Source organism: Halichoeres trimaculatus, unplaced genomic scaffold (assembly GCF_033239565.1).
Source record: "Halichoeres trimaculatus isolate MK-OKI-2021-1 unplaced genomic scaffold, fHalTri1.1 fHalTri1_scaffold_6, whole genome shotgun sequence".
NCBI classification, from domain to species: domain Eukaryota; kingdom Metazoa; phylum Chordata; class Actinopteri; order Labriformes; family Labridae; genus Halichoeres; species Halichoeres trimaculatus.
In genome coordinates, this window is record NW_027437184.1 from 13993249 (window position 1) to 14008181 (window position 14933).

At 39.4% G+C, this 14933-nt stretch overlaps 1 protein-coding gene across 12 annotated transcripts in view; it reads left to right on the top strand.

Moving 5' to 3' along the window:
* Window positions 1-14933, top strand: part of LOC141791451 (RNA-binding protein Musashi homolog 2) — a 311762-nt gene that overhangs the window by 8427 nt on the left and 288402 nt on the right. For all 12 annotated transcript variants that reach the window (XM_074671944.1, XM_074671945.1, XM_074671943.1 and 9 more), the window contains exon 5: window positions 5133-5174. In XM_074671944.1, the coding sequence (XP_074528045.1) occupies window positions 5133-5174 (42 nt within the window). The remainder of the gene's footprint in view (window positions 1-5132; window positions 5175-14933) is intronic.

Here is a 14933-nt window from a genome sequence, read left to right on the forward strand (position 1 = left end):
AATTATAGACCGCCAGCAGGCTGTAGGACAGGCTACATTACATTTACCTGTAACATCAATTTTCAGTCACATCTCCACACAGATCTCATATTTATGTTGCAGATGTTGCCATTACATCACAGGGAGTAGAGCCGTTTTGCTTGTGGAATTATCAAACTTCATAAGAAAGATTTGTTCGAAGAAAAATGCAAGAGAGGGAATTAGGGATGGGTATTGAATTAGGTACTTTTCTAGGTACCGACCGAATTCTGTCAAAATTACTGGGTACCGATTCATGTAAAATCAAAAAGTACCATGTTTAGGTACCTGAATGTATCCTTGTGACTGTGAGAGAGTGGAAGTGTAGGTGATCTTCCATGCAGGACATGAACACAGCATTGCAAGGTTATACACTGAAGAATAAATTTGTTAAATAAAAAAAAAATAACATTTCATTTTTAAACAAATTGATATTTTTTACTACATAAACACACAAAATTACTGAAAATTGGTACTGTTGAGTACCGGTACCGATTGCCAAGTACCGGGAATCGGTACCATATCGTTTCAAATGTGAAAGGTACCCATCCCTGGAGGGAATACAACTGTGATGTGTAGTGCAATCTTAGTATCGCTCCATGAACAACATGCTCTGTAAGAGAGTTGATTTGACTTATTCTTTCTGAAAAACATGGAGACTACGTACACACCAAGCCAAAAAAAGAGACAACTTCAAAGATAAAAATAAACAGATTCACAGCCTAGTTTAAAAAAAACGTCTTGGATTTGAACACCTCAGTTTTCCATTGGCACACACTGTATTGGATCTTTTTATAACTTGTATTTTTAAAGTCAAACTTTAGAAATTTTGCCCCACAAGGCGATCACCCTGTAAAGAGTCAATGTGAAGGAAAAAACCTCGCCTCTTTGCTTCATCCTAACTTAAACAAAGCTAGGTTGAGTTCAGCATTTCCAATATGGCCTCTGTTGACGATGGACTTCAAAACTCACATCCAAAACAAAAGATGACATCACAGACATTACGCCTCTATGTTTTACTGTCCATGGATCATATGTCCTATCTAATGAGTCCATGTTGGCAGGCAGCAATTAGTTGCTATCATAAGATAAAGGGAAAATGGAGAAGAAAAAGAAGAAGATGAGGTAACGGGTCTACTAGCTTCTAAATTCTGCTGTGTTGTATTTCTACTACTTCAGTAAAAATCATGTGGGAAGAGATGACAAATAAAAGAAAGGGATCCAAAAAAAGTGTCCTCGACAGTTTTAGGGTTTTTGATTGTAAAAGACTTAGTATTTTGGTGAAGTGGACATTTAGTACTTGAAAACGAGTTTTGGTTTCATTTTAAGTTTCTGGCACACGGTTGATGGCGTTGTGTATAGTATAGCTTTTGTAGATTTTTGTGTCCACATAAATTGTGAGATGAAGAACTGAAATTGTAATGGCCCTATTCTGTAAAAATGTGTTGTGATAGTAATTATCAGAGAGCATATAGTATGTTCATGCAGACACATTTTGGTGAAGTCAGACTGAAGACTATGTGCCTGTATATCTGCCCTACTGTGCTTTGAGAGCCCTGACTGTCTATGAGTTAGTCCCTGTAATATGTGTCGTAAACAAGCCAAGAATGGTGTATGTCCTTTGCAATGACCAAATTTTACACTTCTGAAGACCTTCCAAAGCTGGGCCATGATAAACAATAAGGTTAATTCCAGGTGTTTGACTGTTTATTAGCGCTGGTTCCCCCTGTTTGTGTAGCTAATCTGGCAACCAATAAAACTAATGCTCAGAGGTGGAGCACATTGATATTCGAAGGAGGCTGTTCATTCAGCTTCAAGTCAGGTTTCTTAATATTTATGTGCTGTTAGGTTTGTATGCACTGCTTGTGATGTTTCAATGATAAAGATATTTCCTGGAGGGGGATTAATAGAGTGCTTTTACTGCTCCTACATGATAACTGAGCAGCTGCAGTCAGATGGGTCCAAACTACAGTAATGTCTTATATTATTATTATTATTATTATTATTATTATTATTATGTCATGATATACAATCACCCTCTTTTGGACATGTCCTACATTGAAAGAGCTTTGAGGGTTTCCTTTTTTTATTTTGATGCATTTCAACAAACCACATAGAGTTTACCTTCAGCAGCATTCAGATGATTTAAGGACAGGACGTCAAAGCAGGGTGTAAAAGCAGCCATACAGTAGGACTCTGAAGTGTTGGATCTCTAAAATAAAATGGACAAAATAAGAAAAATAAATAAACCAAAGGTGTGTTTTCTGTTAATTTTCACATTCTCTCAGTCCAGCAGGTTAAAAGAGAAATAACATTTGTGAACACTGTGGAATAATGGGAACAAGTGCACCTCTGAGGTCTGGTTGACTGATCCCAGACCTGATGCCTTACGTAACAAAAATGTTACAAGGAGGAAGTATCAGGTGAACTTGAGAAAACCTAATCCCCGGTTCACTGCTATGCTTTTTTACAATGCATAATTATAGCGCATAATTTTGCTCCTGGCCATAAGTCTGCAGGCGCATGCACATAAATGTGTAAACCGAGGGGAAACAATTGCTACACCTCTCCTCCTCCATAATTTCAAATCTCTCAAAGGAGTCATTCATCATAAATTGTGACCTAAAAAGGTGCTGCTACAGCATTTCTCAGAAGGATTGGTTTGTAAGTCCTCGTTGCCTAATTTGGTTGCTTTGCACTGAGAACCTTTTGAACACTTTGCAGTATCATAGCCTCGTTTTTAACACAGGTCTGTGCATATAATTGTCTCTGTTTGATAATTGTGATATTTTAAACTGACAACTGCAAACTTAATGACCTACACTGCTGCTGTTTTATAATGTTCTCTGAGAGCTTCTTAAAATACAGAAATTCTCAGCAGGGCGGAAAAACAATTAGTTTCTGCAGTTTGATGAAATGTGTTTGATATGTGTTGTATAGGCTGGAAAAGAGCGATACATTACCAAGTGTAGGGCTTTGGTATGCAAAGCATAATGTGTTGTCTTTGCTCAAATAGGACACACAAAATAATTGAGTTTGAATTGGTTATGCCTCGGGCTAAGTGCTAAAACAAATCTTTAAATGAAATTCATTACAAGCAGGGTTGCCATACGCAGGTGTTATTGAATTCATTTCTCATTTTGACCTGATTTAGAAAGATAACAGTAATAACTGAGAATGACAGAAAAGATGACAACGACATTGCGCATCATGGTTTCCCTTCAAACACATTAAAACGAAGTCAGCCTCATTGTCTTAATTGATCCGTGCAGATGGTGTGTTTTCTTTCATGTGTTCCTTGATTCATTCTCTTTCCATTGTTTTTCACAGCAGGAAGAGATCTCTTGTTCTTAAATAAATCCATCCAATCCATCTGTGCTAAAGGAGTTACTTTAATGAATGCATAGATTTGATACATCTATTGTAAACATTTCAGTAGAACACATGGTGTGAAAATATTGCACAGCTTGAAGGGGATTTCCTGCAAACAAACAGAAAAAATAATATTCCAAAAAAGTGGCTAAATATTCGGATTCACTGCTGTCCCCACAAGGACAAACAAGGACAACACTCCTGCCTGGAATATTCCCTTCTCATTTTAAGTACAAGGTTGATGTGACCCCCCCACCACCACCACCACACACACACCACACAAACACACACACACACCTTCATCCCAGTGAAATTAACGAGGAAAATGAAGCTAATAAGATAACAAGCACAAGACGGAGAAACAGGCTGATCTGACGCATCCTCTCGGTTATTTGGCAATATCTGGAGGCGTCACCGGCCTCAGACTCTCATTTTCTCCCTGTCATATTCAATCAGCGATTCCCGCCTAAAATAAAAGCAAGTCTCTGCGGCGACCATGACCAGCAGGAAAATGGGTGGCTGGCCTCCACACTATATTTCTTCTTCTTTTTCTTTAAGCAGCTGTGTTGCTTTTTTAAACACAAATCAACTGGCAGCGCTAGTCGTAGATAAATTGGAAGCTCCAATAGTTTTGGCCTGGAGACTAATTCACACACAGTAATAAGCAGTAATTAATATGTGGTTTCCTGTAGTGCATTGCCCATTGCAATGAGTGTTGAGCCTAGAATGTGTCATTGAACTTCATCAGATGTAGAACAATTTCCACAGTAAGTAATGAGGTCTGAGATGTTGGCCAGCTGTCGCCAAATCCTCATAATGACAAATTTGGTTCCGTCATTAGTCATCGCTGAAGATTTAAATACTTATGTGTAGTGACAAGAGTTGCATAACTTGAAATTAAAAGCAGTTGCTTGTCCAATCAACCAGTTTTTATTAAAAAACAAAACAAAACAGGAGCAGTACGCTTAAATGATTTGCTGTTAAAGCTTTCAAAGAAGTGAATTGTTGAATAAATGCTGTTGTCCTGCATTGAATGGTTGACGCTGAACATACACTCTTAATGAGGTATTGATTCAACACGTCAAAGTATTATACCATATTTTTCAGCCAGCTTCTGAATTACCAAAGCTTTTGCACACATCTGCAAAAGAAAAGAACAAATAATGCATACATAAGAAGATTCTTGATAGCAACTCAAAACACAACCAGGTCTGTCCTCAGATGAAAATAACTTTACCTAACCCTACCTGGAGCAGAGAGGAGAGAGAAAAACAGCATCAGGTTTATAGCAGACCCAGTGTGTCGTCAAGAATCTCCCCTGTCTAGTTCTTATTGCCACTTTGTTGGGTCACTCATGTGCACTTAATTTGTAATTGCAATAATTTTGAACACTCTTGAACGCAGTTTTCACTTTCTGAAAATGCTTCTCAAATCCAAAAGCAGACTGTATCACTACAGGCTGATTATGCCACTTTTGTAAATCTTAATGGCCTAGGTAAATTGTTATCATTGTCAGTAGGGAGTATCACGTTTTTTGGATAAGTTTTGAATGTGTGTTATTTCTTTTGAAATACTACAATTTATTCCTAACCGTGAAGGACGTAGAATAAAACTGTGTGAATGGTTATGCTCTGGTTCCTCTTGTTAAATATTTTCCTCCACCTGTTCATTCTTATTTCCCCTCTTAGACTACCACTGCTTTTCTTTTAACAACAGTTTTGCTATTCTTTTCTCGTTCCTAGATTGATCCTAAGGTTGCCTTTCCCCGTCGCGCCCAGCCTAAGGTAAGAATAAATTGGTCACTAACCCTGCTCAAAGAAAATGATTATGTCTCATGTCACCAGCTTACCTAATTTTGTTTGCTCACACAGCAGATACAAAGAGACAGCGCTTGTCTGTTTGTTATTGTAGAGAAATACCAAGTCTAGCTCCATTGTTCTCACCTTGTCTGTGCTGTTTCACCAAAGCAATTAAAGTTGGACACATTAGACTTTAAGGGAGTTTTCAGCATGATTGAGGTCATGGGGTTTTCACTACCTCACTGTTTAATGTCTTTGACTCATTTTTCTTGTGTTATATTTGCATTTCATCCCTCATTATGGCTTTCTTTTTGCTTTTTTTAACGGTGTTTTAGACTTGTTAGTTTATTGGTGCTGCAGAGATGCTTTTTTCAGACTGAAATACTTAAAGGTCCTGGTTTATTGTGTGTTTAATACAGCTGAGTGGAATCCTCTTATTTTTTGGTGTCTTGTTTATTGGTCTGAAGGGTTCTGACTGATTGGGGAGTGTTTTTTTTTGTATTTCTATTAGCTTTTAGAGCTTAACTGGTATGTCAGTTGACTGGTTATGGAAGTTAAAAACTGCTACCAATTTGAATGTGAAGAAGATTCTGTCACTTCTGTGGTGGCTGACATTATCCATTCAGTATGTTTTACTTATGGTTGCCAATTTTGTCTTTGTTTGTCAATGATGTGTTGGACTTGCAGCACGCTCTGCTACACAAGTTATGCATCAACCAAGGATGGGTATCAGTAACTAGTTTCTGTAAACAATCCAGTAAAAATGGTTGGATCCATCACCATTATTAGCCTTTGCGCTTAACAATTCCCTTATTAACCTTACATCAGCGTCATGTGACGTGCCACAGGCCAATCATGCTTGCCAGTCAGGAGCAGAATTTTCAAGACAATGGTGTAGAGATCGAAGTAATCGAAGCAATTGACAGCTTGACTTCACTTTTCCAAAAAGGACGCCAACAATTTAAAGTGCATTTTGTGTATCACTGTAGTATCATGTGAGGGTGGTAACACCTACAACATGTTAAAACATTTGTCAACTCACAGTGTTAAATACCAAGAGTGTCATGTCATAGAAAATCTGTATATAAGCCTATATTTTGTAGACAAAGAATACACAGAAGGAATCAATAGAGGAATCGATAATGGTATTAGTATCAATAAGATCTGATCCGCACCCATCCCTACACCACCTTTAAATCACTCCAAAATTATTTTTTGCCCTGTGCATATCATTTAAACTAAAGTTTTTTTTAGCATTTGTCCATGTTAGAAAACGTGCTTGCAGTCGGGTCACAGTGGCAAAATGTCTGCCCAGCATGATGCCATTCAGTCTTTCAAGCTTTTAGTTGACATTTTTTGTGCTGATAGAATTGATTGGTGAATTTTCATTGACAGAAAAAGAATCACATCTGGTGTCTGAATAGTAAGTCTGATCAGTTATTTTGAAGCTGAATAAGGTGGATTGACATCTGTGATTTAGAAGTATCTTTAATTGTGGAGCAGGCATGTTGAAATGTCACAATTAGCCTGGAAATAATTTGTGATTTAAAGAAAAAAAGCCAGACTCCAATCATGCAGGATCTCATGTACGAGCTCCTCATAATGCGTATTATCTTTTCCCTTTTCTTGATTACTGGTCTTGTGCAGTTCTATCGACAATTAAATATTCAGCGTGTGCAGATGGTACTCCGGCGTAGTCAAGGGCTTTGTTGACATGCCCTCTCACACCATCCCCCAGCTTCTGTGTGCAGGCTTCAGTACAGTGGAGAACCATTCAGTACCACTATCAGGGCTTTTTCCACCTAAACCAGGTGGAGATCGATAATAGATTTTCTCCTTCCCACCGGATCAGAGAGAGGCATTGTTAAAGACTTGGTCAGGTTTCAAATGAAGAATTGGCAGTGCAGGCTTTCAAAGCCAGAGCACATGGTGACTTAAGGATATCGGCATATGGTTGAGAAACTAGCAGTGTTACTGCACACTTTCTTACATGGCGAATATATCACTTTAACTTCTTGTGTTCTGAGCCGGTCTCATAAAAGGTGCAATAAAACGGCTCTGATGCTTGATGATGCTTCCAATAAGAAACTCCTCTTGCTGTCGTGCTCACTGTTAATCTTTTTTTAAACAGTGTTAGACTTTTTTTGGCAATGACTCAGAGGGGGAAATATTTGTCGTTCTGCCTCACGTGATTCATGACTCTGTGAAATAATATCACTATAACAGAATTTTTGGCTCTGTGAAAGTCTTGTAGCAATGTTTTATAAAGTGGCTATAGGGCAAGCTTGTTAGGGAGGAAAAATGGCTGTATTGAACGTGGATTATAAAGGATCTTAAAGCAATGGGATTAGGCCAGATAGATTAACATTGCATGGGTTTGTACTTTCTGTTCAATTGATTTAAGACCTCTAAAAGAAGTCCCATTCTGAGGTTCCCATTTAGAAAGTCCTCTCTGTTTTGCATTTGCTTTCTTTTGTCCCTCTTCTCCCCTCCACTGTCTGCCTGCCTGGCTGCTTATGCAGCTGTTGAATGGGCTCCGTTCTCGTTTAAAGAGGCTCGCCTTGGCAGGTGCCTCCGTGGCACGGGCTAAGGGAGCGAATCGTGACGAGACCAATCAGCGTTAATTTTCTCACGGCTAACAATGACCTCAGAGGTAACCCTGCCAATGACCTCTCCGCCGCTGAATGCTGCAGTATGGTAAAACTATACAGTATGTACAGCACGTAGAGTAATGCTGAAAACAGACAGGAAGTGAAGGTGAACACAGAGGACATTTCACTGTAAACAACTGAAGGTGTTTGCAGCGGGATGACAGGATCACAGGGAAAACAACTTGTATCAGCAGGCATAACTGACACTGCCCCAAAACACGGACAGTTCCTGCAAAGAGACAGTTGGAAACACTGAGGAGTGAAGCAAGGAATAATAATTTATAATATATTGACCCAGACGGCTTAGCAGTCGTTTAATCGAATTTGATTTAACTTTTGAGACAAAGTGGAATCGCTGTAAGGATTTGTATAGAGTAGGTTGTATGGTTTTGTTAAATTTAAAGAGTAACAGTTGTGTGTCAAATTCTGGTATTTAACGTGAATTATGGGTTACCACTGTAATGCTGGTAAAGGGCATGAAAGGGAGATAACCACAGGCCCCATCAATCCACAGAAACATGCTAAAGAAATACAACCAATGTCACATAACTAAAGCTTATCTTAATACCTAAAAGTGAACATTTAGTATTAGAAACAGAGGCTGTGCTTACAAGTCGTGTCAGAGGTATCAGCGCAGGCTGGAGCACAAATATTCAGGGATTAGGTTTCACCTGCAGATGATTGACAGGTGAGAATGAAAGGATTAAACAATGATGATGTGATGCAAAGTGCTTTGTGTGTATTCATTTATGCCTCCTTGCCTTTTCAGTCCTGGCGAGGCTTGGGCTTTATTTATAAGACAGATAAAGGTAGCTTTAAATGGCAGGTTTTTAACATAAACATTCCAGCATCTTCCCTAACTCTACACAGTCCAGCTGCCGTGTTTTCAAGTCTTCAGAATAGCTCGAGATTTAGTTTCACATCAGGCTATTCATGGTTTAATAACTATGTTTGATTTAATGCTATTATTCAGTAAATATAATATCACAAGTGTATTATAAGCCATTTTGAAAAATGTGAGTTTGAATGCAGTTTCAATTGACAACACGTTTACAGACAGTGATCAATAGCGAAAGAGAAAAGGAATAATAGTTCCATCATTTCTCACTGTGGAAGATATATTTTTAATAGGTGGGACTTGGAGCCTTCAAAATAAAGAACTGCAGCCCTTTTTAATGAATTATTGATGATTTTATTATCGTAGGTCCTACATGTTGGTCATATGTTGTGTGGAAAACCGTAGTGCAGGTACCATCCAATCGCTGTCTCTGTAGCTTAGATTCAGAGGTGCTGACTTAATGCCAAAATGCTCTACTACCCACATGTAAATAGGCACAGCTGACAGATGGCACCTTGTAGCATGGCACAGTTTGTCAGGCATTTGCTAACCAGCAAAGAGGACTGACGGCTGGGTATTTGTGTGTATATAGTGCTTTATCCAGTCCTCAGACCACTTAAAGCTCTTTTAATTCACCCAAAGGCTGCTTTGTAAAGAGCCAATCGCTACACTAATTCCATTCACACACTGATGGCACAGCACCAGTGTCAGTCTGAGGTTAAGTGCTCGACATTGGAACAGGACCCCAACTTTTCTGATTAAGAGACAACCCGCCCACCCACTGTGCCACAGCCACCCCTAGGGTTGCTATTTCTGCTAACTTAAGCCTCTGCTGACTAATTTGATATTGTTTAGTTGCGGTTTCTATGATCCTTCAACCAGCTGCATTAGGTAAGATGTGCTTAACTTTCGGGGCTCAGTTGGGCTTTCCAACAAGTTGGACGGTAAAAATTTAAGTTTGAAAGAAATAACTGCAGAACATTAATATTTTGGGGCTCACAGTTCATATATCCTGGCCTACATTTCAAAACATTCAGTAATTCTAAATTCATTACTACCATTTCTATGTTTAACATTTACTAGTAACTGCAGTAATAAAGAAAAACCTTCTTAATATATCTGAACAGTAGAAATGACGAATGAAGACATTGTGGAGTTGAGTTTCAGATAAGTTGAGGCCTCTACAGACGTAAATTTTTATATTCAAACTTAAGCCCAACTCCAATTACCATGAAAACATTGGCATTTTTATCTCCACATTGTCCCTGTGTTTCTTCCTATTAAAATTTTGAACCTGTTGAGATAGTGAGGATTTAAAAAAGACACACAGCACATCCCTTTTTGGTATTGTGACAGTGCAGAGAAAGTTGTGAAGGAGAGGGAGATGAGATGATGCTGTTTCTTGCTGTCTGTTGTTTGATATCTTCCAGTAAGGATCTTACTGAAAGATCTAAACGAGGCCTGCTCTCAGCTTCCCGGAGAAATCAAAGCGACGGTTTCCACCGACATTGCTCGAGATTTACCACTCGCCTGCTGGCGTCATTACCTCTGCTGCTGCTGCTGCTGCTGCTGCTGCTTTTGTTTCCCACAGTGGAGTCACACATAACCATGGCATGTCCCAGCATGATTTTAATTGCCGGTGGGACTGCGGCCACTTCAGTGGGAGATGAGTTCTGATGGCTTGTTGTTGAAATGAAAGGAAGGAGCAGCAGTCATTTACAGAGCAATGGGCGTAACCCTTTCCGTGCACCTCTTAAAGGGATTTGCCTTATAAGCCATCCCTGAACAGGTTGTCACTGTGTCTCTGGGATGCGAGGAGAAGACTCTATCTGTGCTCGGATAGATGTGTAGTGCACTGATGCAGCTGTGACAACAGGTCCTGATATTCTGTTTATTTTGTTGGCTAAGACAGTTTTTCCTGAAGCTTCTTGCATTAAACTGGATGAGTTAATGTCAGTGAGGAGAAGGAGGAGGGAGAACTCTGCTTGTACACTGGTTGAGGTAATTCTGTGCTATCAGTCAGAATAACAGTCAAACCACAGAAAGTTTACTCTAACCTGTGACAGCTGTAACTGTGGCTCTCCTCATCATGGCCAACAGTTAGTGTCTGTCTTACTCTGGCAGCTGGAGCGCCCTTTTTTTTATCTTTGCCTCACTCTGGCTCTTTGCATGTTGTTCCGCCTTCCCTTCTTGTTCTCCATCTCTCTCAAACTCAAAATTTCTGTGATTGGACAATTGGCCTGTACCCCAATTTTCCTTTTCTTCTTTGAGTGTGCTTAATGTTTGTACCTGTAGAAAAGGCAGGTACATGAAGCGTCACTTCCACTCATTTTAGAGAAAATAAAGGGTCACATGCTAGAAACATTCACTGACAAATGCTGGGCTAAAAGAAAGTACAGAATATGAAAAAATCTGGTTAATACACACTCAAAAATATCAATCTTTTATTAACAAATTATGGAGGGAAAATAACTGCCTTCCTGTGTGATTATGTCTGTTACACTGAACACCCCCCACAATGTGCAGTTACTGTGCAGCTGTGTTGCTCTTTCTTGCACCATCTGTTTTTGCCACCAGTTTACAATCCTGCTAGTTACCAGTACAGTGGTTCAGGTCACCCATTCCTAGCCATAAGATTTATAGCAGTGAGGTTAGGGATGGGTACCTTTCACATTTGAAATTATATGGTACTGATGCCTGGTACCTGGCAATTTGTATCTGTACACAACGGTACCCATTTTCGGTACTTTTTTTGTTTTTGTGGTAAAAAACGTCAATTTGTTTGATAGTACAATCTCACATTTCTTCAATTTATAACCTCAATATATAACCTTGCAATGTTGTGTTCATGTACAGCATGGAAAATTGCCTACTCTTCCAGCCCCTCACAATCACAAGGATGCATTTAGGTACCTAAACATGGTAGCTTTTGATTTTGCATGAATCTGTAACCAGTACTTTTGACAGAATTTGGTCGGTACCTATAAAAGTACCTAATTTGGTACCCATCCCTGAGTGGAGTATGGTCTCGAATCAAACCAGCACTCAAAAATGGCTAACTACATAATAATAAACCAAAAGCTGTTAAACAGTGACACTACAAGCCTGGTCTGCAAACTTTGTACAGTAAGGCAGGCACTCGTGGACCACTATGAACGTAGGCGTTAGTTTGTGTTAGGGTGCGTCCAGTCGGTGATGATGCATGTCTGTATCCAAACCTCAGGTTATTACATCATCTTTTGGGTAAAATGCCTCTCTGTCCATTCTTCACAACCCACTTTTAGTTTAAAAAAATATCAAAAATACATCTTATACACCAAATTTTACAGTATACGATTTTGAAACCCCATAACTGACAACTGATAAATGACAAGTGTGATTAAGCATATGAACTTCCAAAGGTGGAACATCTCCAAAAAACCCACAAAATTAAATACATTTATATTAGGACATTTTTAGGTGAATATAATCATTTTACAGTTCTTTTACACAAGCTTTGACTGAAGATCAGTGAAGTATTAAAACCGACCTTGCTCAGCACACCTCTTTGTGCGAGTTGGTCAAAGTTCCTGTAAATACACTGCAGTCTTTTCTCAATATAAGTGAGTTAGGTTCAGCTTTGTAGATTTATTTTTGTTTTCTTGTCAAATGGCAGATTTAGTCTGTTTTTAGATATTCCAATATGGCTGCATCTAAATTTGGATCATCAGTGTGTAGACCAAAACAAACAAACAAAAAATGCAATAGATCAAAGTAAATTACGCTAAATTTGTACCGCTTTATTCTTCTTCACATACTAGAAAGTATCATAACTTAAGTGTTGTGATAATAATCTATCGCCTTGCTCCTGCTTTTTCCAGCCCCAGCACACACATACACAGACAAACACACAAACACATGCACACACACTGTATGAAAGAGGCACAGGTGTGCCGTCTTACACAAGCATTCAAAACAAACTTGTTCTTTCTCTCATCTCTCACCCCTCCTCCTCCTTCACTCCGTCGTTCCCTGCTCTTTTCTCTTCTTCTTTTTCAGCCTTTCAGGATTACAGGGCCTTGTAAATCCAGTCTTACACCTTGCTTAGTTATTTGATCTAGATTTAGCATTATGATATTCCCCCTTCTGAAAATGATCCTGATTTTAAATGACACAGCTCACTGCTGGGAAAATGAAACCTCTGTAGCTGCCAGCCCCTTTGAATGTCCCTGCGAGTTTATTAAAAGCACCAGCTTCCCCCGCTCCAACTCAGATCTGCACAGCTGCACGAGTGTGAAAGAATATTCAAGGACAAAAGTCTTTAATGTTGAACAGAATGCCATATCAATATCTTTGTTCGGCTTTATAGTTTTTGACAATGAGCCCTCCCAACTATTTATCATGTGAAGAAGATAATTTCTTATTGGATATTTCTTATTTCAAGGCATCTCTGTGAGCAGATAGTGGGAAAAGGAGCAGTAATGCCGTGTTGTTCAGGCTATTATCCAAACCCGACGTTGCATTCTGAGGCATATGGTTGAAGTCTTCTTCCCGGAGAGCGACCAAGATGTCCAAGTGAAAACGATATTTGCTGTGTTTCTCAGAATAAATGCGCTTCTGAAATGGGTTTTACAACTGACACGAAATGCGCTGACGTTTTAGCCAAACCCAGGCTCAGACAGAAGAGGATGGAAAAGTGACAAGCGAGTTGATGGGAATTCTTCACTGTCACTCTCCTCTCACCCCCTGAAAAAGAAAAAAAAAACCCAGATGTGCAGCCAACATAAATAAACCCATCCTTTAGATTGAGCCTGACACCAGGAGTTGTTTTGTCTTTTTCTCCCCCTGGTTGATGGCTACTGTTTCCCAGGCTGGAGATGGGTTTAAATCCCCGACCCTTCAGCTCCTTTGGTTTCAGCAGTCTCTGTGGAACTGCTCCAGATGAAAACGGGGCCAGAGCACAGACATATGAATGACTGTTTGTTTGGTGGTCAGACACAATCACCAACTGAGTGACCCAGTTAACGGCTCGTCAAAGCCACGCTCAGTTTGATTCATGCATGGTTTTTTGTGTTTTTGTTAAATGTTGCCTTTTCTCACACCTCCCTACAATGTAAATGTTTCATTGAGAAGATAATGCGTTAATGTAAACGCTAGTGCAGTTATTTATTTTTAACTGCGGACTAAATACAAGCACGCATTTCTTTTATTTGAATAATTGCCTGACCAATCGTAAATGGAGTGTACATGTGTGCGATTCTTCTTTCTATCCTCCCCGGTCTCCTCCTTTCTTTTCTCCTTGGTTGTAGATGGAGAGTAATTAGGTTTTCGAGGGGGATTGAGGAGTTCTTACAATGCTTACCAATGGCTGCAGCAGCAGTCAGGCAGGCAGGCTAGTGCTGCCAGGGCAGAGGACAGAGGGCCGTGCAGGAGCCTGGCACTGCTAAACCTGATGCTGACTGACAGTAATGAGGACAGCCTGCTAGCCAGGATGGAGAGGAGAGGAGAGGAAGGCAAGGTCCTTCACTCTTAAGACCTCTTATCAAAGCATCTGCCGGACACTCACACGGACACACAGCAATGAAAACAACACAGAAACACACACACACAGAAACATGTTGTTAATGTGCTCGTGGTTGACTAGAGAAAACACATCACTGGACCGTGTTACACTTCGAGATGTTCAGATACCTTTTGTCCTTCCTGATACCTTGACTTCAGTATCGATTGAGATTGAATTCCCCTTCAAGACTTGTGTTATCAAAAATACAAACAAAAGTGTAGGAGGAAAAACACCTTTGCTAACTCTGAAAAACACTACACCCTTGGCTAGCACCACACTGTTTTTGTCTGTGAGAGTCACATTGATTCACATGAATGCAGCCCATTTTTGGGTGCTGAATGGTCACCAAATCAGATTGATGCTTTTACTTTCACATCTACCAATGCCTAAAACCCACATACCACTTTTTTGCACGCTGTCATTTTCAGTTTGGTTGTGTAAGATTTTTTTTTGTATCTTCCAAAACAAAAGTTAACTTTATTGTTATCTATAAAAACAGTATCTATTTTATTTAGTCTTGAATGGCCTTTAGTCAGTCAAGCTACTGCATTGAACATTTTGTGTCAATTTTGGTGCCTCTTTGAGGATTTAGAGGTACACTGTGTCTCTTTTTCTTAACATGCATTATAAGCATTTTCTGAGTAAAGTCTTATTGCTGATGAAGGTTTAAGTGTAACACTATCTGTCAGTCTCTTTAGCTGAAAATGTGAGTA